The sequence below is a fragment of the Gorilla gorilla genome, chromosome 9, assembly GCF_029281585.2.
Source record: "Gorilla gorilla gorilla isolate KB3781 chromosome 9, NHGRI_mGorGor1-v2.1_pri, whole genome shotgun sequence".
NCBI classification, from domain to species: Eukaryota; Metazoa; Chordata; class Mammalia; order Primates; family Hominidae; genus Gorilla; species Gorilla gorilla.
The window spans coordinates 126,846,053-126,869,251 of record NC_073233.2 but is presented as its reverse complement, the minus strand read 5'-3'; the positions used below and the strand labels follow the sequence as shown (position 1 = coordinate 126,869,251).

The following is a 23,199-nucleotide window of genomic DNA, read 5'->3' as shown; positions in this document are numbered from 1 at the left end:
TTAGGAATCTTTTGGGGGAAATCAGACATATATATATATGTGTGTGTGTGTGTGCATACACCTATACATATATAGGGGTGTGTGTGTATATATGTGTGTGTGTGTGTGTGACAAATAAGATACAACACATCAGGAAGTACTCAGATGCTGTGATGGGATAGGTGGTCAGAAGAGAGGGAGGTCAGTGAGGCTAGAACTATCTGGGGACCATCTGTGAGGAAGGGCAGGAGAGAGGGCCGAGGAAACAGCAGGAGCAAGCAGGCTGGCTAGTGTTCTTCCTATCAGATACAGTCAATGCTTGTCACTTGCTATTAATTCTGGGTGGGTGGGGACAGTAGGAAACAGGGAAAGTGCCCTGGGATAAGGAGACCCAAATTCTAGTCCTGGGCTTACCACTTTCTAGCTGGGTAGCTCTGGGTAAGTCCTTAGGTAATGCAAACCTCAATTTCCTCACCTCTGTAATGGGACCATAACCTCTTTCTTGCAGGTTTGTGGTGAACATTGAAACATGTGAAATGTTTTTAAAAAGCGCTTTGGGCCGGGCGCGGTGGCTCACGCCTGTAATCCCAGCACTTTGGGAGGCCAAGGCAGGCTGATCACCTGAGGTCAGTAGTTCGAGACCAGCCTGGCCGACATGGTGAAGCCTGTCTCTACTAAAAATACAAAAGTAGCCGGGCATGGTGGCAGGTGCCTGCAATCCCAGCTACTTGGGAGGCTCAGGCAGGAGAATCGCTTTAACCCAGGAGGCAGAGGTTGCAGTGAGCTGAGACCGCGCCTTTGCACTCCAGCCTGGGCAACAAGAGCGAAACTCCATCTCAAAAAAAAAAAAGGGCTTTACATTTTCTTTTTCATTGCCTCGATCGTCCTATAGGGTGATGAGAGAGTGTGTGTGTGTGTGTGTGTGTGTGAGAGAGAGAGAGAGAGAGAAGCACTTTGAGGTTAGGTTAGGAGAGTTCTTTTGAGAAGACAAAGGTTTCACTTCCACAAACATTTTCTTAGCATCCACTTTGTGCTGCTGAGGATTGAGATGAAAAAACTCAGTCTGTGTCCTCAAGGACCTCATGGTCTACTAGGAGAGACATGAATAAAGAGATGCTCAGTGCATTATGGATGTGGGTGGGTACAACGAAGAGGGGACCCAGTGCTGTGTGTGTGTGTGTGTGCGTGTGTGTGTGTGTGTGGGTGTGCGCGCGCGTGTGTCCAGGCAACTTCCACTCCTTCCAATCAGTGCAGATAGGAAGGTAGGTTTGTCAAACCTTTCCCTAGCCTGGGATGTTGTTGGCGCGTCTCCTCCCCAATTCTCAGGAGTGAGGAGGAGAGAAGAAACCCCCCTCCCCGCCCCCGGGCCAACCTGCCTCCCGCTAGCCGGCCGGGCGCCTTACCGAGTCAGACCACTGGGAGGCTGGGGGAGCCGGGTTGGGCGAGGAGGCAAGCGAGATGGGGGAGCTCTTATTTTGACAGGGGCCTCTCCGGGCTCTGGTATGAAGGCAGAAGGAGGCAGCCAGAGAGCCCCGATGCTTATTCAGGCTGGGGAGTGGAGCCGAGTGGAGGGGCAAGCGAGGCTCCGGCAGCGCAGGGGAGCCCGGGGAGGCGGCGGCGCGCGGCGGAGCCAGTGGCTGGACATGCCCCGGACCCGGGGCCGCTGCACCACCGCCGCCGCCCGGAGCCAGCCGGCCGGACGCCCGCACGCCTGGGTCCCCCGGCGCCGCGCCGCCCGGGGGCTGCGACCCGGACCTTCGGCGTCCGACCAACAATAAGCGCCCAGACAGCCCCCTCCCCACCCAGCGCCCGCCATCCCCGCGGGCTTTGGAGAAAGTGAAAGGAGGAGGCGAAGGAAGGAAGGAAGGAAGCAAGCAAGCAAGCAAGCAAGGGAGGAGGAGCAGGAGCAGGAGCCGGAGCCCTGAGGTTCGGGGCCGAGACCCCGGCCCCGCGCCCCGGCCCCGGCGGGTGTGCGCGCTCTCCCGCCGCTGCCCGGCGCCCACGACCATGCTCCGCGGTTGGGAGGCAGGAACCCAGGCACCCAGCGATCCCCGGATAGCCTCTCCCGGGCCGGGCTGGTATTGAGATCAAGGCGTCCAGGATCAAAAGATCACCGCCTGCCCGCCCCTTCTGCATCTCCAGCTGGCGAGCAGGAGGACCCCCATCCACACAACGACCCTGACCTGGTCATGGCGTCCAGCTGCGGCCTGGCGTGAGGACCCCCCAATCCGCGTGAGGTGAGGGGTGGGCTGGGGGCAAAGCGAAAGTCATGCCAGGCCAGCAGAGGCGCGAGGAGGGAGATCCAGTTTGAATCGGGGAGGGGAAACACAGTCTGATTGTCTCTTGCTCTCTGGCACGTACCCCCAGGCTGTTTAAGGTGTGGGGGACTCCCCCAGGGTCAGTGGAGGCTACTCTTAAGCCCCCAATCAGGTTGGCAGCTCCAGAACACCGTGGGGAGGGCTTAGGGACAGCCAGGGGACCCTGCCACCCTAGCGCAGAGAACAAGGCCGGCCTTGGGCCAGCTGGAGCAGCGAACCTTGCCCTGGGGGCTTCTGGGAGATGTAGTCCCCCTCCCAGGCTCACCAGCCCCGTGGGTCTCAGCACCCCAGCCCTCCTCCTCTGGCTGATAGGAGCCTCCAGAAGGAGGTGGGTTGGGACTGGGGAGAACTGGGGGTCACCCTTTTCTCCCAGGCACTGCCTGTGAGTAGCGGGGGCTGTGACTGAGGAGCCTCTTCTTCCAAGGCTTCTGAGTGATGTGGGCTTGGCTGGGGGGTGGGGCAGTCATACAGTTCCTTGGAGGTGTCCCTGCACTGCTAAGGGGAGGTGGCCCCTGTCTTGATCCAAAGGAACCCTCGGGGAAGAATGTAGGAAGAGAAGTGAGCTTAGGCTTCTTGTTGCGCTGGGGTAGGTCCTATTCCAGGGCTGCTGGAATTTGGTTTCAGAAGAGACAGAGGGCTGCTCTCTCCTTCTGAGAAGGAGAGTGTCCCTTGAAGTCTAGGAGTCTGGAGGGTGTCTCTCTGGAGCAATGAAGCTAGGATCAGCTACTGTCTGTCTGTCCAGCTTCCTTCCTTCCGGGTTTTTCTGACACCCCCTCTCTCCCTTCTCTTTCTGTCTACTGCTTGGGGTGTGTGTCTGTGTCTGTGTCTGTGTCTGTGTCTGGGGGGACCTCTGCTGCGAGGAGAAAAAGTGTTGCTCTGAGAGAGGTGAACTGGGCGTGTGTTTGAGCCCTCAGAAAGGGGTTCCAAGCCTCCCTGGATCTTCTGCCCTCACTCCCAGCCTTGGTTTAGTGTGAAAGCTGACTGTGCCCTGTATCTGCTCCAACTCTGCTGCTGCCTCTGAGCGGCTCTCTGGATGAGACCGCCACAGTGAGTGGGCTTCCACTGTCTTCTCCTTCTCTTCTTGGTCTCTCCAGGGAGCAGCCACTTCCGGGCAGGGGCTGCCTTGCTCTTCTGCTGCCTCTCAGCATGGGCCGGGCTACCTTCTCCAGGTCAGGACCACAATTTCATGACCCCAGAGGAGAGCATGCTCAGGCCCTGTCTTCCTGGTGTCAGCTCTGAGGCCCTGCTGATAGAGGCCTCAGGACAGGACAGGGAGAGAATGGGTGAGGAAGGTGAGGAGCAGGGAGAGAGACTGGGAGGCTGGTGCCAGGAAGGAAGGTGCCGCCTCCTCCAGGTGATTTGCCTCCTTGGCCTTGGAGAGCCAGGCCTGGAAGCAGCCTTCTGGCCACCTCCCTTTAGGGGTTCCCTGCTTACCCATGTTGCTCCTGAGTGAGGTGGGGTGATGGTTCACAGCAGGAAGGGTGCTGAGGGGCAGGTAGAATACCTAAAATCTTGGATCTAGAGTGACTCTTGTGCCTGGAGTAGAAGGGGTCCCATGACTGGTGATGGGTTCTGGAGGCCCATATGGAGGTTCAGAATGAGTCTCTACTAGGATGGGGAGTCATGGGACCGGAGAGATACTACAGGGTCCTAGAGAGGGATTGGCAGTCCACAGAAATCTAGCACCTCAGTGGCAATTTGGGACCTATTGATCTTGCCTGTTGAATCTGTGTTGGGTACCCATGACCCTGCTTAGCTAGTTCCTGCCTTTGGAGTCCTGGTACCTGGGTTAAGCGGGAGCCCTAGGCTGGGGTCTCAACTTCCAGACCAGGCAGGACAGTAGCCTCTGGGCAGGGACCTAGGGGGTGGCAGTGTCGGCTCAGCAAGGGCTGGAATGCCTGGCACCTGCTTTAGATTAAAGGAGATGCCGAGCAAAGGGGAGCTGCCTGCCTGTCAGGGGGAGTGACTGGGATGGAGCTCCATGGAGCCCAGGAGTGGAGTGGGAGGAAAGGACCAGGGTTGCAGCAGCAGCTGCCGGGGCAGGAGCGGAGGGAGCCACTGTCACCCAGCTCTGCAGCCCTCCTCCAGGGAGTCCGAGAGCCACTGTCACCCAGCTCTGCAGCCCCTCCTCCAGGGAGTCCAATAGGAGGAGCTGGGGGCACCCCCACACTGCCTCTGGTACCACATGCTGAAGTTCTGTCCCAGGACCCTGGGACAGCTCTGGAGAGCTGGGGTGTTCAAGTTTCCAGTCTTCCCAGGATCAGAAGAGGCCCACAAGGAGGTGCCTGGGAGGTCCTTTGGGGTTCTTGTGGTCCTGCTGCCATGCTGGCTGTTTCTGGGGCTCCTTGGGTGCTGAGAGTGAGGTAGCTCAAGAGCCTGGGCACCCAGGGGTGACAGGGGAATGGCATCCCTTCCTTCCTTGTGCCAGAGCCCTGGGCACTGCCCGGGTGCTGACCTCCGATGGGGGGAGGGGGCAGAAGGGGGATGGCACCGTGGGAAAGTGGGCAGCCGTGGGAGCCAAGCGGGTACAGGCTGGGTGCCGCGGGCAGGGAGCCTCTGCCAGGCCCGCTCTCCCTGGGGTGGGGCCGGCTGTTCCATGGACTGGCTCAACCTGTTGAGCGCCTGGCTGCTCTAGCTCCGCATGTGTGCCCCTGCCTGCCAGCCCCGACAGCTGCCCACCCATAAACACACCGTGGGGGCTGCCCTCAGGGAACTGAGGAAGGGAAGCTCTAACTGGCCAGAGGAGCCGGGATGGGGCTGGTGGGAGCTCCTGCCAGGGCTGAGGAGCCTATCTGAGTCCCAGAGCTGGGGCTGGAGCCAGTTGGAGGGCTGGAAGGCCAGGGCTAGGAGGGGAAGGCCAGAGCACTGCAGCTCCTGAGCTGGTGCATGTCACTTGGCTCGGCGGCCCTGAAGGCTGCCTGGACTTACAGCCTGGAATTTCCTCTGCCTGGTGCCAGGGCCAGGCCTCTGAGCCCCACCCCCAGCCTGGCCTGACCTCCCCTCCCTCCCCTCCTGGGAGAACTCAGCCTGACTTTCCCTGGAGGCTGGGGGAGGGGCAGTAAGGGCATTCTGGCTGCCGTGGGAGGGGCGACTTCCTGGGTGTGGGCATGTGTTACACTGCCTCAGTCTCCCCGAGGGTCCCGCATCCTTGTGGAGAGGAAGAAAGCCTTGGGTTCCCAGGGAGATGCCCACAGCCTGCTCTGAGTGTGGGGGGTCCTGGAACCTGTGGAAGACCCCTGACTCCTGCAGGCCCTTGCCATCTCCCCATCCCCTGTGACCCCTTAGCTTTCCACCCACCTTGGGGCTGTGCTAGCTGGTGGGGAAGGGGAGCCAGGGTGCCACTCTGGAGGGGAGAAGGTGGTCACCACTGCCCAGGAGTAGGGGAAAGGACACAGACAGTTTCCCTCTGATTCTCCATGCCAAGGGGGAGGGGCGGCTTCCCCTGCCTTCTCAATTTTCCTGTCAGTGGCAAAAGCAGAGGCCTCTCCTTTGCAGCCCAGGCCCTCCCTGCTTGGCCCTGGACTGGTCTCCCTCCTAACCTTGGTGTTTTATTCTAGGCCCCCTTCCACCAGGGCTGGGACTCCCTCTGTCCGTTCCCGTTCCTCCTCCAATGGACTGGTAGACCTGGGCTGGCCCATCTTCCCCTCCTCCTCACTCTCCACTTCCCCACCCCCAGCCTCAACTCGGAATGGCCCTGAATCCAGCACTTCCAGCATTTCGAAACCAGGATTGTTTTGAAATCCCTGAGTGGTTCTCCACCCCCCGCAGGCTCCCCTCCTCCCCAGAGCATTGCCTTCTAATCCGACTTCACACACTCTGCGCTGCAAGTTTGTGTGTTTGAGTTTGTGTGCTAGCACATGGCTGCGTACTACTTTGTGTGTGTGTATAAGTTTGTGTGTGTGTGTGTGTGTGTCTCAGTGTGGGTGTATCTTCTGTCGGCGGTTCTGTTTGGCAGTTCTGTGTGATTGGCCGATGTCATGTGTGTTTCCTGAGCTCCCCTAGGCTGTCTCTATGAATACGGGAGCCTCTGTGGGTCTGAAGGGGCCACTCTTGGAGAATTTGGAGTGCTTTTTAGGAAACGTCTTTGGATGTGCATCTTTGGGAGTTGTGTCTGTGTTGTAAGTGTCCGGGGTACCTCTGGAGAGTGTGTGTGCTGGGGGCGTGTCTCGTCCACGTGTATGTGCGTGTGCGGGCACACACATGTGCTTCACTTCTCTTCCCTCCTCTCTCCTCCCTGGGAACATGTCTGGGGTATGTAGTCACAGGTCTCCCCACAGCTCCCTGGGACATGCAGTCCTCTGCCCTTTGATAGGGAAGTTTCCTGGAGTGGGGCCAAGGCTTCTGGCAGTTCCGTGGTCCTTGGAGAGAGAGTGGTGCAGTGGAGACTTTGTGATAAACTCTCCTTGGGGACTGGGTTCTCTCCCTCTACCCCTCATGGACACCTAGCACCTTGTAGGGTCCTCATACCACCTGTCCACCCTCTTCTTGTCCTGATTATACAGTGATGGTTGTTACAGAGAGGCTCGGTGTTCTAAAGGAAAAGGGGTGGGGAAAGGGAGCTAACCCCCCACTCTGGGGTCACTTGTTCATTGAGGGCAAGGAACAGCCAATCACATCTGACTTGGGAGCTTGGTGGCAAATTTAAGGTTCAGAAAAGTTGACTTCTCCAGCTAGGGTCAAATAGCTAAACAAGAGAAGACACTCATATTTCCAGCCTGAGCAGAAGACGGAGGGGCCTGGAATCCAGGCATCTGGGGTGGGGCCAGCTGCCCTTGTAGCCTTGATCGATCGTGGGAAGTCCTTCTTGATGTCTAATCTCATTCCCTCCTACTGCACTTAGACAGTATTCTACATTAGAGGAGGTTCCTAGGGTTTGATTTGGGGCCAAAGCAAGGGCGGTGATAGCAGAGTTAGTGCATGGGATGCAGGCACTAGAACCCCCATAACCTTGCTGCATCTCAGTTTCCCATCCTGGGATCTCAGGATGGGAATGGAATGCATTTCTCCAGAAGCACTTGTGACAAATCAGTGAGGAAGCAGAGTGCTGGGGCCGGGGCTGATTGTGTGAGTCAGAGACCTATGGAGACAGCAGCAGGAGGTGGACATAAGGATAAGCTGTCCCTTTTACGTCGCCACCCCCCAGTGGCCTCTGGTCCCAGAGCACAGTGGGAGGAAGGGAGGGGTACAGGTTGGTACAGTGCTCAGTGACCCAGCAGGGGGAAGGCCTGGGCAAGGAATTTTCAGCTTGTTTCTCAATCTCTGTCTCTGAGACACGCACACACGTCACTGCAGACACCTTTAGGAGATGAGCTCAGAAAAGTCACCTGGGTGGCGGCAGGGCAGGGCAGTGCCAGACGGGGCCATGTGGAACCAGCCTTATGCTGGTAGATGCCCTGCTCTGTATGAGCCTTAGAATGGAAAGTTGAGCCCAGCTGAAGGTCTCCTCCCCAGCAGACCCCATCTCAGGTCTGGGAGGAACACAGGCTGGAGAGGGTTAAGTCTGGTTGGCAGGGACACCCCCCGCCCAGTGCAGTGAGAGAGAGGGAGGGGTGGTTAGCAGCTTGCTCTAGTTGGCGTCTCTCCCAGAATTCTTCGGAAAAGAACTCCCCTTTGACCCCCCAGTACAAACTGAGCCCAGCCACCAGCCTCTCTCCCGCCCGCTGTGGGAGCTTCGCCCAGCCCCCTCCTACTGAATTGCTAAACCAACTCCCTCGCCCCAGGTCCTCCCAACCAGACCAGGTCCTCAGGACTTGGCCTCTTCAGGGAACCAGGGCTATAGCCAGGGAGACCACACAGGGACATAGAATACACAGCCATTCTTTTCCCTGACATAGGATAACCTGGAGGTGGCTGGTGCTAGAATCTGGGGTCCTCCAACCTCCCCATCCCTCTCCTCCCCCAGGTCCTCAGGCCAGGTCGTGGGAGTCCTCTGCCTCTCCTCCTCCCCGTGGGGCCAAGCTCTAAGGGAGCTCTAAGGTCTTCCAGTGCCTCCTCCTCTCCTGCTTCCAGGCTAGGGAGGGGATGGTGTGGTGGGCGGGGGGTGGGGGGTACGAGGGGGAGCGGTGCAGCTGGATCAGGCTTGGCTCCCAGCCAATCCACAGAAGTCCTGGTGGGGGTGGGGGGTGGCAAATGAGTAGCTCAGAGACTTCCTGGAGCTGCAGGCTGTGTGGACTGTGTGTACATGTTTCTGTGGTGTGTTCGTGGGGGGTGCTGGGGTGATGGGAGGAGCGGGGACATAGATTGCTGGAAGGGGGCTTCTAGCTTTGACCCTCTCTCCACAGGGAGCCCCCAACCCAGACCACACCCTTGAGCCTGAGCCCGACATTATTCCTGAGGTGAGAGGTCTGTGTGCCCCTGTGTGTCCCTCTCAGCCTCCCTGATTTCTGTCCGTGGCGGCCGCGTCACCCTGGCTTAGCCTCCTGCTTGGCGTTTTGTCTTTTGGGCTCCCTTCTCTTGGCTTTCTGCCCCCATCTCTCCTCTCATTCCCCTCCCTCCAGAGGAGGGAGTTCTCCTCTGGCTCCTGGTGGGCAAACAGGCTGACCAGAACCCTAGACCCAGTCGGGTGGGGAGTGGGGCCGGGCCGGGAGGGGTTAGAGCCAGGCTCCAGTGAGAGTCCAGCCCTTCTCTATCTCAGCGGATCTCACCCCCCACCCGCCCCACCCTGTGGGAGGCAAGGAGATTCCGCCCAATTGCCCTGGAGGGCAAGGTACGACTTCCTGGTTATCCCAAGTCCTTGCTCCTCCTCGCTGGCTTGGCCTCTTCTGGCTCAGTCAAAGCCAGGGTGGCTACCAGCCACCGTAGTGTGGTTTCTGCCCTGGCCCCTGGTCCCCTAGCGTACACATGCGTGCGTGTACACACACAGACACACAGACACAGACACACACACACACACAGAGCCTCTTTCCCTCCGCCAGCCCCCCTTCCTTACTTAGCAACAACTCCCTGAATTCACAACAAACACGCCTGAGGGCTCCCGGTCCGACTAGGGAAAGCTGGAGGAAGCTGGGGACTGGGAGGAGGCACTTCTCCTAGACCATCCCCAGGAGGGAGGGGCTTCTTATCCCCTCACCTCAGCCCCGAACCTCTGCACTGAAGCCGCCCCCCAAGGGACACCAAGGAAGTGGTCCTGCTCTCTACTGAGGAATGAAAGAGATGGGGAGCATTAGCCAGGTGTGGCTGAGCAGGTGGGTGGGGGGCAGGGCTGGGACTCCACCCTCACCGGTGAGTCCCACTTGACCTTTGACCCCCACCTGGGGCCTCTCACGAGCCCGTGGTAACTCCTGGCAGGGGCTCTGTGCTGTTGTCTTGGTGACTAGCCTTGTGCCCTCCTCTGACCGGCAGGGACAAGGATGGGTGAGGAAGTAACGGACTGGAGTTGGGCGGGGCTGGGGGAGGCTGGAGAACTTTGCTCTGTCCTGGCACCACAGGCCAGGCCAGGCGGGTACCTGGGTTGAGGGAGTGGGGAGCGGTGCTCTCTCTCTGATCTTCCCTGGGCAAGCCCCGGGCACATCAGGCATGGAGGGAGGATGTGAGGAGTGAGAGGGTGGGGCCTGGACACCCATGCTTTCTTTCGTCATCGTTCAGAGGACTGACACTGTGGTGCATCTGGAGTATTGTGAAATGGCCCAGAACCCAGATGCCAGGGTGTCTGAATTCAAATCCTGCTTCTTCTAAAATTATGGGCCTTAGGCGAGTTATTTAACTTCTCAGCACCTCCCTTTTCTTAGTGGGAAAGTGAGGATAATAAGAATACTTTCTTACCAGATTGTTCTGAGGATTAAACTAGATGATGCACGTGAAGCATTTAGGACTGGTGAAGTTACAAAGTAAATGCTCAATAAATGTTGGTGACCCTCCCCTCATTTGATTAGTCAGAGCTCTTCACAGGAACTTTTGATCCTCCCAGGGGTTTTAGCAGGGAAAGAATTGATAGTGAGAGAGGGAGTGTGGGGGTGGGGAAGAGACAGCCTTTCCACACTCCAGATTCCTGGATTCTAATACCCCTCCAGATCCACTGTTTGCTGCCGCCATTTCCCCATCGTTGGTGCCTGCTGACTTCTTGATTGCAAGTTTGCCAAATAGCCAGGGGCCTGGAGAAGGCCCAGGGAGCTTAGGACACGTCTCCCTCGCTATCTTCAGGCTTCTCAGGGCCAGCCCTCCTCCCTGAGGCTGTTTGCTCAGTTCAGCTCAGCACTCCTCCCACTGCCCCATCCCCTGCTGCTCTGCTCTCACCAGGCAAACAAGACATTCCGTCCTTAAATGGCTTAAATGGCCGCCTCCTCTCCTTCCTGGCCTAGGGGTCAGGGACCTGGCTTGGGGAGAGAAGTGTCAGTGTGGAGCTGTGGCCTGGATAGCAGCTGTTAGGAACACCTCAGGGCCCTGGACCCCGGATTCCCTGTGCCCTGCCTGGGCATTTCTCTGAGGGGCAGTGCCCAGACCTATGATCATGTGGGGGAGCCCTGATGGGCCTGTCTGTCACCTGCTGGACACAGATGGTCAGGGAGGGGGCATCCTGAAGCCCAGAAGGGGAGTGGGGTAATATCAGCATCCACAGCGTCCAAGGGACACCTCCAGAGTCCTTCCCTGAGCTGCAAGGGGGAGTGTGGACAGTGCTAGGAAAAGTTCTGCCTTAACCCTGTGTGCTGGCAAGGGAGAATGCTGAGTGGGGCCAGGCGGCCAGGGCTCCTATAGGCCCTGGGGTGAGAGTGGGATGGTGGAGGGGCTGAGGCTTGGGAACTTCTGGATGAGGAGCCCAGGAGTGGGCGGCAGGGATGGGGTGCCTACAATGAGGTGGGGAAGCTATGCAGACAAGGTGGGTAAAATCTTCTGGGGACTAAGATGTGGTAGAAGTGCCTAGGATCCCAGGGCCGCTGGGTCTGAGGCCTGGACTTAGCTAGCAGGTGCTCTCTCTGGCTTGGTACCAAGAGGGGTGGGCTGGAGCCCCTGGCTCTGCTTATCATGTTCCTCTGGATCCAGAGAGGACACCTCCCATCTGTGGGCCTGGGGGATGAGGGCTCAGGGTCTGCCTGGGCCATGCCTCGCTACTGGGCTGGCCATGCCTCCTGTGCCCAGCCCCTGGGGCCTGTTCCTTGGGCAGGCTGGGGCTATTTTTGGGATCGGGCTGGGGCTCTGGGGCCGGTTTCAGATGTTCCAATGTGAACAGGAGAAAATGGGAACAGATGGCTGGAGGGTTCCGATCAGTGGGTCCTGCTGGGCGCAGGTTATTTTTAGGGCCTTGTTAACCCTTTGGGGGCTTCTGGGGCCACCCTGAGAGATACAGCCCTCTCTAGTTGAGAAGAGAACAGGTTTTCTCCCTGGGCCCCCTACTTTCCAGAACTGCTTGTCAGTTGTTCTTTCTCTCCCAGACCCTTCCTTTGAGATCCATGGCAAGAGAGTAGGCTTAAGCTTTCTCCCAGCCCAAGTACTACAGGGTGACTGCCAAGGGGCAGGCAGGGAGAAGGGGACCTGGCAGAGGGGAGGCTGGCTCTCTTGAAGGGAAATCCCCCTTCACTTGCCTCCTGGACTTTTGAGACATGGTCCTGAGGCTAAGAGAGTGGACAGCCACCCAGCCCCTCTCTGGGTTCATGCTCTGGATTTGAGTGTGTCGGTGAGCCCAGGATGCCCAGGAGTGTGACAGCGGAGGGAGCTGACCTCTGAGAGGAGGGCAGGGGAGGAGCCGAGTCTTTTTACTTGGTACCACTAATATGATGCCCACGGGCCCTGTTCTCTTGGACACTCACAGGGAAAATATCTGGACAGTGCTTGCCTTTACCAAATGCCCACATATTTGGGTGCCATGGCAGGAGGTAAAGATAAGGAAATTGAGGCCAGAAGTGGTTTGTCAAGGGCTGGTGTGTCTTAGGCATTCTGTTAGTTTCACTACTGTTACCTCACTCTATAAAATTATTCTCCTTTTGCAGATGAGGAAGCTGAGGCTCAGAGGGATAAAGGGAAGGACAAGGCCCCATAGATGAGAAGGGGCAGGGTGTGATTGACACTGTCTGACTACAAACTCGGTTTTTTTTTTGAGACAGTCTCGCTCTGTTGCCCAGGCTGGAGTGCAGTGGTGCGTCTCAGCTCACTGCAACCTCCGCCTCCTGGGTTCAAGCAATTCTCTGCCTCAGCCTCCTGAGTAGCTAGGATTACAGGCGCCCACCACCATGTCTGGATAATTTTTGTGTTTGTAGTAGAGACAGGGTTTCACCATCATGGCCAGGCTGGTCTTGAACTCCTGACCTCGTGATCCACCTGCCTTGACCTCCTAAAGTGCTGAGATTACAGGCGTGTGCCACCGTGCCTGGCCCTCAAACTCAGTTCTTATTCCACTGCATCATACTACCTGCCAGGGCCCCAACCTCAGAGGGCGAGGCCACCAGTCACCAGACCTCCTCTGGGAGCAGCTTTACTGAATGGGTGTGGGAGAGGAGGCCTGGGGACAGGGGACCCTGCCTGTCACTGCTCTCACAATCCCCTAAGCCTTTCTTGCCTGAGGGTGCCAGGACTGACACCAGAAACCCCGTGTGGCCTTCCTGTCTCCCCTGCAGAGGATCACAGGCATACATCCTGTCTCATCACCCCCACCCCTCCCGGCCTGGCCCACGTGCCCCTGCATCCTGGAGGGTCATGACAGTCTGGATGTCAATGTGGGCAGAGCTTGTGGGGCCCCCAGGTGCTGCTGCTGCCAAGAGTGTGGGCCATCAGGCGAGGTGAGGGGCCAGGAGGATGCCTCTGCCTCTGGCTGTACCTGGGGAGACAGCAGAGCAGGCAGGCAGGCGGGCGGGCGCTGGGTGAGGTCCCACCATGGTGCGCTTGGCTGTGCCAGCAGTCTGCTGCACTCCATCCTCCCACAATGGCCCCATTGTTCCCAGCAGCCAGGCAGTTTGGAGGAGGTTCCTCGGCCACCCCTACCCCCCTAAATAGGGGCCAGATTAACCCCTTGGAGGACTGAGGCCAGGTGAGGGCCCACAGGGAGCTGCCTTGCCCATCTCTACCTGTTCTGGGAACCCAGGCTTGGGAAGTTACCTTCTACCCACTTGAACCCAGCACCACACCACCTTCTGAGATGGGAGTCTCCATAGGGTAGAGAGTGGCACCTGGATCATCTCCTACCCCCACCCTGGTGCAGGTGCCAGGGGACAGGAAGTACCAGTGGGGCGGCGGGCAGAGACCAGATATATTTGGGCCGGTGGGGCTAATTCCAGCCACCACTGCCTGCCCTACTGGCTCCTGAGCTCCTTTCCTTCCTGTGAAACCAGAGCTAGGTTGGGCCTAGCTCAGGATTTCGGTGGATTTAAAGAGGCAGCACCATCCCTGCCAGCCTGGCTCCCTCTACCCTCCCCAGGTAGGGTCTGGGGCAGAGAGAAGACTGGAGAGCTTCTTGCTCCTCCCTCACCCTGGGCTAACCCCTGGCCCTTGCCTCTGTTGGGGTACCAGGCTTTTGGCACTCCTCTCTCCCAGAGCCTTGGGCGGGTGGGGTGGGCGGGGGTGGGCTGTGGTTTCCTGTGTTGGTTGTTTGTGCCTGGCCCAGAGTGCCCGCCGCCTGCCTGGGCTTCCTGCCCTGTCTTGTTTCCTTGTGCCCCCCACCCCCTCTCCACCCCTCCCCCTGTGGGAGGGAGCAGCTGGGGATTGGGTAGCTGTCTTTGGGGGCACCCCACTGCCAGGCCATGATTGCTTCCCAAGGCCCGGCCACACTGACAATGACTGTAGGAGCCAAGAGAAGTGAGGTGACCTCAGGCCTGTCCAAGCAATGCCACTTGTCCGTGCAGGCTCCAGAAGGGACAGTGGGCCAGAATGGGCAAAACCGCCGATCGCCCCCCAGTACCCTGTTCAACGATCCCAGACTAGAAAGGTCTGGGACCAGGAGTTTCCCTGGTCCTGTGGAGCTGGGGTTGTCTGACATTACCCTAGGGCTGCAGGTGGGGTGGGGCTGGAAACTCCCAGGGAAAACCTCCCAAGCAAAAATGGCTGATTTGCATGGTCTCCTTTGGCACAGAGTGGGGGGAAGTGGGGAGAGCTACTAGGAACCAGGGCCATGGGAAGGCCCCCTAAGCCTGGAAGTCCCCACATCGAGGGTCCCAGAGCAGCACCTTGGTCCTTGAGCAGATTTCCTGCTGGGCTACGAATCCTTGACCTCCCTGCCCGCTGAGTCACCACCTCAGGAAGAGGAAGTGACCTGAGTGGTGGAGAGAGCTTCTGAGGACTGAGGGGTCCTGACACCCAGGAGAAAGGGGATTTGGGACCCTGTCGTCTCGGGCGCTGTATCTCCCTGAGCCAGAGGCCGAGGATCTCGTTCGCCCTGTTGTCCCCAGCAGGGTCCTGGGCTTTCACGTCATCACAGGGGGCCCTGGCAGCTCAGGAGCATGAACCCTCCAAAACATTTCCTTACTGCCTCTTTGGGGTGGTTTTGAGCTAGGCAGTGACATTGCTGGGCCAGCTGGTGAGCCAAGCAGAGGCTCCCAACGTGGGGGCAGCTGGGAGCAGGCAGGTTGCCACTGGATGTGTGAACGCCTGCCCTACCTGTGGTAGTTGTGTGTGGAGCAGAGCCGGTGTGTCATACCTGGAGGCTCTGGGCATCTGAGCCTTCCTCAGCTCCCTCCCCCAGCTAGGATCAAGTCCACTTTAACCCTTAGCAACCCTTAGGCTGCTAGCTCCTACCCTCGCGTCACTCGGGGTGGGGGTGGCGGGTGGGGGAGCGGATGGATATCTCAGGCCCTTTGTCAAGCCGCCTCCTCCGCTCCTCCGATTCATTCTCCTGGTATGCGCCTGGCCTTCCACTCAGGTGACTCGCACCTGCTCCCTGTTTGTGAGCTTGCTACCCCTCCCCACCTAACCCCCTAAGAGGGAGGCACGGTGATGTGTTCCCAGAGCCCCATCCCTTTGCTTTCTCGTACCTCAAGGGCCCCTGGCCTGGTACTAGGAAGCCCCCTTCACTGGGTACTTTAAAATTGCATTGGGCTGGGATCAGCCCTCTTGGCTTCCCATCACCAGGCCTTCCAGGTGTCTTCGGAGACTGTGAGTGTGTGGAGGAGGAGGGGTCTTTGGGAGCTGGGGCAGACTCTTGAGGGGCAAAGGGGGGAGGTGTGAGATGGGAAAGTCCTGACTCATCCACGCTTGACTCAGCTCGCCCTGCGGCGGGGTGGGAGAGAGGGGGTGGAGTCCCGGAGGGGAGGGTGACTGGAAGAGTCTTCTGGGGAGGAGCCTAGGCCTGAACGGCCACTGGAGAGGACTGATTTTCTAATAGCCCCTTCCCAAATTCTTACAGGTTCTCAATTTTTGAGGCTGTGAACATAGGTAGTGAGTGGCCCTTGCCCTGCCCCTCCCCGCTTATGGGGGGCCTGGGCACTGTGGCTGGAATGTGGGAAGCCCAACTATCTGATGCAGGCTCAGAGGAGCAGTCATGGCTGGCGTAGCGAGGTGGGGTCACTGCAGTGTCTGGAATGAGGGTCCCCACACTGCCACATACTGGATATGTGACTCAAGGTCACGCCACTTCCTTTTCCCAGACCTCAGTTTCCTCGTTGAAATGGGGTCGATCCTTTTGAGAACCAGCGAGTTGGTGAAGGGAGAGCCTGAGATGCATGCCAGCCAGGAGCCTGCTCAGAGCCCTTGTATCTCAGTGACTCCAGCCTCTGCCTCTGCTCTTCCCTGGTTGTGATGGAGAAGCTGGGGGTGGCGGGCTGCTTCCCAGGCAGGTCCTGGACTTTGGAACCTTCCCCCAGGAGCCTTCCTCCCCAGAGACACGGCTGGAGTGGCGAAGGCCAATGTGCCCTAGGGTTAAGTTGGGGTTAGACTCCCGCAGGGTGGCAGGTGGGGCCCCCTCACCCCCAGGTCCCCGCCCAGCCTCCAGCAGCCCCGCAGGGAGCATCAGGAGTGTGCACCGGTGTCTGGCCGGGCCTGTCACCGGGACGAAGCTCCTGGGCCCAAGACTCCTCCCCTTTGACCGGGATCGGCTGCTGGAGGGCTGCTGGAGGGCGGGTAGGGGAGGCGAGGTGGGGAGCCAGGGCTGGGGGCGGTTGGGTGAGGCCTCTGTGTTTGTGTAAGTCTGTTGCTGTATCTATGGCCCTGTGCGTGTTTCTTTGTGACTACCAGGCTCAACTTTCTTCGGCTCTCTTGTGGCCGGCCTCAGTCTTTTAATCTGTTCAATGAGTCCGGCGCTCCCACTCAGCCCTCGGGCAGCCCCGGTGTCTGCTCGTGCCCCAGGCTGTCTCCGCGGCTCCCGCTCCGGCCGGCGCTTCCCTGGCCTCCGGCGCGCCTCTAGCTTCCTGGGCTCCGTGCGTGTCTTTGTCTCCCTGTCCACGTGTGAGCTGTGAGTGTGTGTGAGTCACAGTTCGGGTGTCTGTGGGTCTCTGAGCCTCTGCTGGCAGCACCCGGGGCTCGCCAAGCTCTTGCCGGCTGGCGCGCGCCCAGCCCCTGGCGGGACTTGTCCGTGTGTCTGTCCGCGCGCGGGGCCTGGAGAAGCACGCTGCAGTCCTGTCCGCCTCCCGCTCGCTGCCTCGCTGGCTGTCGCTCGCTCGCTCTGCCTCTCCGCCCGGGCTCTGCCGAAGGGGGCGGGGTGGGGGTGCAGGGCGGGGGGAGGGGAGGCTCCTGCATTCTTGCGGTCGGGGAGGAATCCGAGCCAGCGTTACTGGTCTCCAGAAGAGCCCAGCTGCAGCCCCGGGGCCCCGCCAGGCCTCTCGCTGCCCGCCCGGGCCTGCTGGGATGGGCACGGGCTAGGCCTCGAGCTGGGGACGGGGCGGGGCGTGGCCCCAACCCCGGGCCCCCTCCACGGCTGGAGAGCCCTGGGGGTGGGGCGCGAGGGGTACCCCACCCTGGGTGAGGGGCGCGTCTGGGAGCAGGAATCCCTCAGGGGGCCAGGGCAGACCTCACAGCCGCCCCACACGGCACCTTTGCTACCTAGCCTTTTAGTGAATTCTGTCTCTGCCGTCCGTCGGGGCGGAGGCTTGCTGGAGACTGCAAGCCCCCTGAGGGCAAGCTGCGGGAGGGATGGGGACAGGGCTGGCCTCCAGGATCGAGACCCCATCTCGTAATCCTCTTTTTCCAGTGCCACCCCACCCTATCCAGCTCCCTAGTCCCAGGGCTGTTGGGTCCTCCCTTCTCCCCTCCCCCTCTGACACCCCCTCCCCAAGTCACGAGTTTTCTCTTTGGGGCTTGTTGCTGCAGTCCGTGCTCCAGTACCGAGTACCTGGCTGGGCCCTGGGCACGCACAGGGGCCGTAGCCCCACTGTGTGTGGGAGCCATGAGGATCCTGGCTAACAAGACAAGGTGTGTGGGTGTCGTGGCGGGCGGGATGTGTGTGTGTGGAGTGCGGGAAGGGAAGGGCCCAGTGGTGATGGGGCCCAAGCTGTGCTGGCCAGGAGAGGAGCCGCCCTGAGCACCTGGCTCCCAGGCCACCAGTGGGCTAAAGGGGGGTTAGCATGGGAAGGCCTGGCCCGAGGCAGGAGGCGCAGCCAGCCTTAGTGCCTGGGCCTGGGTGGGGGGCAGAGGGGACTGGCAGCCAGCTATGCTTGCGGCTTCTGGTCCCTTCTAGTTCTTCCCTCCTTAAAATGGTTTGAGCAGACCCCTCCCACCCTACTGTGGGGTCCGAAGGCCGCCTCTGGCCTCAGTCTAGCTGGAGGTGGGAGCTGGAGTAGGGGGCGGTGCCTGCCTCCCTCCCCCCTCCCCGAGAAGCCGGCAGACAGGGCCAGGCGGCAGCAGCAGGACAGCAGAGCTGAAATAAATCTGAGCTGGTGTGGAATGAGGGGGGATAAATATCCTCTCCCGTGATGTGATCTTTCCAGCGGCTATTAATAGGTCTCCGGGGAGGGGGAGGCGGCGGGGGGAGCGGGCTGGAGCTTAAAGGGCCCGCAGCCTAGGCTGCAGGAATCCTTGGCTTCAAGCTACACTCCCCATCTGCTTGACACACCGCTCCCCTCCCCCTTTCCTCCTGCTTCTGCCTGCCGGCCAGGCCTGCCAGGCCCCCCTCCTCAGGCCTTCCCCTCCAGCTGTCTGGACCAGTGGGTAGCACTCCCTGGTGTGCGTTTTCCCACTGTCCCTGGGGAATGAGACCGGGGCATGTGCAGTGACCCCAGGTCCTGTGGCCCTTCTCTGCTGGTGTTGGGACATATGGGAGTTGAGGTCTGAGACCTTGGAAGGAGTCTGAAGACAGCAGATCTTAGAAGAGAGGATGCTTAAGTCTGATACAGAGGACAGGGTTGCCACAGAAGCTTGCAGGCTGATGGGTGTTTTGGGGCTGAGGTGGGCGAATTCTGCCAACTCTAGGCCCTGGTTTCCATTCAAATTGTGGAGGCTGGGGGGTGGAGGGTTTCCCCATCTCCACTCCCCAAGGTGGATGAGGGCTTCAGCCCTTGTCTGAGGAAGCCATGGAGGGAGGTAGAGAATAGCTGGTGGTGGTCTTGAGATGCCACCCCTTCCCCCCACCCTCCCCCATTATTAGGGGAGGCAGAATGGGGTAATTAAGTTCCAGGCATGCCTAGCCCCTAGCAAGGTTAACTTTTCACATCTCTCCTACCTTCTCCCAGGTTACCCCACCCCAGGAGGAGAGAAGCTCCAGGGAGCCCGCCGCTGTCCCCCCGCGGCCATTGCCCCCCTGCCCCAGCCAAGCCAATGCACCCAGAAAATAAATTGACCAATCATGGCAAGACAGGGAATGGCGGGGCCCAATCTCAGCACCAGAATGTGAACCAAGGACCCACCTGCAACCTGGGCTCGAAGGGCGTGGGGGCGGGGAACCATGGGGCCAAGGCCAACCAGATCTCGCCTAGCAACTCAAGTCTGAAGAACCCCCAGGCAGGGGTGCCCCCTTTCAGCTCGCTCAAGGGCAAGGTGAAGAGGGAACGGAGTGTGTCTGTGGATTCTGGAGAGCAGCGAGAGGCTGGGACCCCATCCCTGGATTCAGAGGCCAAAGGTACCCCATTTCCTCATCCCTAAGACCCTAGCATCTCCCATAGTCCAAGGCTCAGATGTTCTGGGAGATCACCTCTCTGCTCCCTGCTTGTCCAGTCCTCATCCCACGTTCTTCTCCAGTATTTCTGCATGGGTACCTTTCAACACCCACCAACCAGATCATTCGGGATTGGGGTTGGCCATGATGCCACCCATGGAGGGGCCACACAGAGTGGTCAGACTTCTGGACTCCTTCCCCTCCTGCTTTCCCACCAGAGCTCCAGAAGGGGAGAGGGAGGTGCCATGGAGTGAGGAGCAGACCCCAGACCCACACACTTCCAGGAGCCTCCGTATCCCGGCTGGTGGAGGCCCTTTGGGAGCAGGCACTGGGGCCTGGAAGAGTAGCAGCAGCTCCCCCTCCCCTCCAGCCCTAATTAGAACCAGTTGTGGTTGGGGATTATGCTGTACTTGGTGTTGGGGGGGAGGGGAGACAGGCATGGGGCTATAGAGAGAAATCAGAAACAAATGGTGGCGTGGTGGGGGCCACGGGCTGGCGAAGTGCCCACCATGGCCTGGGCAGTGCCCTCTAGGGTGGGACATCTTAGAGAATGGGTCTGGGAGGGACCCTGGGTGTGGGAGAATAATGGGGCCTCTGGGCACTCACTCTTTCCTCCATCCTGCCTGGGCAGAGGTGGCGCCGCGGAGTAAGCGGCGCTGTGTGCTGGAGCGGAAGCAGCCGTATAGTGGGGACGAGTGGTGCTCTGGACCGGACAGTGAGGAAGACGACAAGCCCATTGGGGCCACCCACAGTGAGTGCCTGTCGATGCCAGGGTGCTGTAGTCCGTGATGTTCCTGGGGGATGGACTTGAGATGACTGAGCCTGGGAAAGAAGTGAGGACTGGGAGTCCTGGATTTTTCTCTCCCATCCTACCTCTCAGACTCTGTCCCTCCCTACACTGCAACTGCCTCGCCTCTGCCTTCCAGGTGCTCAGTGACCCCCTCTCCCTAGGGACCCTAGGTGGGGCAGAGTGGAGTGGCCTCCTTCCTGGTCACGTCACCTACACCTCTACCTGTGAATTCTTGGCCTATGCTGCCACCTACTGGTTAGTGGAGGGAGGGCGGTGAAGCGTCCAGGGACACTGGGAGCCGGACAGTTGGCTCTGCTGTGCAAAGCCCTGCTAAGCCTGGGTGTGAGCTGCCACTTGGCCGTGTCTCTAGTGCCCTTCCCTAACCTCTAATTGACTCCTGGCAAGTACCCAGGGTGTGTCACCAGGACAAGAAGTGGGTGTGGAGGGATGCCCACTCCTCCTCTGATTCTTTTATGGATCCGCCTATATTTTGTCCTTCCATGAGTGATGGGGGAGAGCCAGATGTAACCCCTGCCCCTGGGAAGCTTGTACATATTTTTTTTTCCCTCAAAGTTTACGTTTACATCTTTTTGAGGAGAGAGACATAAGAAACTAGCCAGAGAGGCTGGGTGTGGTGGCTGTCACCTGTAATCCCCAGAATTTGGGGAGCTGAAACCGGAGGATTGCTTGAGCCCAGGAGTTCAAGAACAGCCTGGCCAACATAGGGAGACCCCATCTCTAAAAAGAGAGAGAGAGAAAGAAAGGAAAGAAGTAAAGAAAGAAGACAAAGAAACTAGCCAGAGACTATTAAATTGTGAACTCCTTGAAGGCAGGGACCATAGAAAGAAGAAAGAAAAGAGTACATTGGCTACTTTGCTACTCTGTTTCATTTAATCCTTACAACAGCCCTGTGAGGTCAGTGTTATCATGATGCCAATTACAGAGGAGGAGAGAGAGTCAGCAAATGTTATGGAGTGAGCAGACTATGTCTGTGACAGGGGTGTGGAGGGTCAAATACCAAACCTCCACAGCTAGCTGCAACCTCAAGGACCATCCTGTATCAGTTCTCTCTCCCCCGTGGGACTAACCTGGTGGTCGCCAAGCCTCTGGCTGAACCCTTTGATGATAGAACCCTTTACTGCTTCCCAGACCAGACACCTCCCCCCGTTAGCCACCACCTCCAGTTCACTTATGTCACATCAGACTGCACCATTGTAGAAACTTTGTGAGTTTTATTTATTTATTGTTTAGAGACAGGGTCTCTCTCTGACACCCAGGCTGGAGTGCAGTGGTGTGATAACAGCTCACTGCAACCTCAAACTCCTGAGCTCAAGTGATCCTCCCATCTCAGACTCCCAAGTAGTTGGGGCTCAGGCATGTATCACACCTGGCTAATTTTTGTATTTTTTGTGGAGACGGTCTTGCCATGTTGCCCAGGCTGATCTTGAACTCCTGGTCTCAAGCGATCCTCATGCCTTGGCCTCCCAAAGTGCTGGAATTACAGGAGTGAGCCACTGTGCCTGGCAAACATAGGGAAATACAAAGTAGAAATTGCTAACATCCCATACTCAAGGCGACCATTGTGACTATTTTAGTCGTACTACCCTTAGATTCTTTTATTTATTTATTTATTTTTGAATCGGAGTTTCACTCTTGTTGCCCAGGCTGGAGTGCAATGGTGCGAACTCGGCTTACTGCAACCTCTGCCTCCTGAGTTCAAGCGATTCTCCTGCCTCAGCCTCCCGAGTAGCTGGGATTACAGGCACCTGCCACCACACCTGGCTAATTTTTGTATTTTTAGCAGAGGCGGAGTTTTAGCATGTTGGCCAGACCGGTCCTGAACTCCTGACCTCAGGTGATACACCTGCCTCAGCCCCCCAAAGTGCTGGGATTACAGGCGTGAGCCACCCGGCCTGATTCTTTTTTTTTTTTTTTTTTTTGAGACAGAGTCTCACTCACTCTGTTGCCCAGGCTGGAGTGCAGTGGCACAATCTCGGCTCACTGCAACCTCCACCTCTTGGGTTCAAGTAATTCTCCTGCTTCAGCCTCCCAAGTAGCTGGGATTACAGGCATGCGTCACCACGCCTGGCTAATTTTTGTATTTTTAGTAGAGATGGAGTTTCACCATTATGGCCAGGCTGGTCTTGAACTCCTGCCCTCAAGTGATCCGCCTGCCTCGGCCTCCCAAAGTGTTAGGATTACAGGCATAAGCCACCGTGCCCGGCCTGCCCTTAGATTCTTGAAGAGTTCTTACTGGAGGGGCGATAGAACGTAGACACTGACAGGACTAGTTCTGCCATCAGGCTGCCTTTGTTTGCAACCCAGATTATTTCTGTAAATTTGGGAAAGGGCCTCAGTTTCCTCATCTGTAAAAGTATTATTTATCTCATAGGGTTGGTACAAGGAGTAAATGAGGTTATACATGTAACATGTTAGCTTTTATCATTGTTATTGTACTAGAAAGTTCCTTGTTGGACTAAGCCCTGCCTGTCTCCCCATAGCTCGTATCCAAGAGCTCCTCAGCAGCCTTCACACATTGAGGTCAGCTCTCAAGCTCCCCCGCAAATTTCTGGCTCTGCTCTTCTATGTAAAATTGGATAGATAGGGTCCAGAGCAGGGCCGTTTTGGGGTGGGTCCATCAGAGAAGAAGGTGCAGAAGAAACTTTTTCCAAAGAGGGCAGCCTGACACTGGGCCCATGGGAAGGTGGTCACTGCCCTGGCTGGATGGAGACAACTTCAGGCAATCTGTCTCCCATTAACTGAGAATGCTGGTACTTACTGTCTGCGGGCCAGGCACTGTGACTTGCTTTTCTTGGCATGAGAATGGGTCTACCCACTCACCTAGACCCGTTGTAGATTTTTTTCTACGCTAAGACTTACAGTCAAGTGTCTAACCATGGAACAAAACTTCCCTTGGTGCTGAGGGCAGCTGGTCTGTCTTGAGAGTGTTTCCAGTATGTCAGCTTTTTCTAACTGTTTTTTCTTTCTTATTTTTATTTATTTATTTATTTTTTTGAGACAGTCTCACTCTGTCGCCCTGGCTAGAGTGCAGTGGTGTGATCTCGGCTCACTGCAACTTCCACCTCCTAAGTTCAAGCAATTGTCATGTCTCAGCCTCCTGAGTAGCGGGATTACAGCCATGCGCCACCATGCCCAGTTAATTTTTGTATTTT

At 58.1% G+C, this 23,199-nt stretch overlaps 1 protein-coding gene across 4 annotated transcripts in view; it reads left to right on the top strand.

Moving 5' to 3' along the window:
- Positions 1 to 1,473: 1,473 nt before the first annotated feature.
- Positions 1,474 to 23,199, top strand: part of BCL9L (BCL9 like) — a 29,876-nt gene continuing 8,150 nt past the window's right edge. The window contains exons 1-5 of one of the 4 annotated variants that reach the window (XM_019037348.4): positions 1,474 to 2,216; positions 8,579 to 8,632; positions 17,457 to 17,558; positions 18,815 to 19,200; positions 19,868 to 19,987. In XM_019037348.4, coding sequence (XP_018892893.1) covers positions 17,533 to 17,558; positions 18,815 to 19,200; positions 19,868 to 19,987 — 532 coding nt within the window. In that variant the 5' untranslated portion in view covers positions 1,474 to 2,216; positions 8,579 to 8,632; positions 17,457 to 17,532. The remainder of the gene's footprint in view (positions 2,217 to 8,578; positions 8,633 to 17,456; positions 17,559 to 18,814; positions 19,201 to 19,867; positions 19,988 to 23,199) is intronic. The other 3 variants (XM_019037349.4, XM_031016458.3, XM_031016459.3) reach the window with 3 other exon arrangements.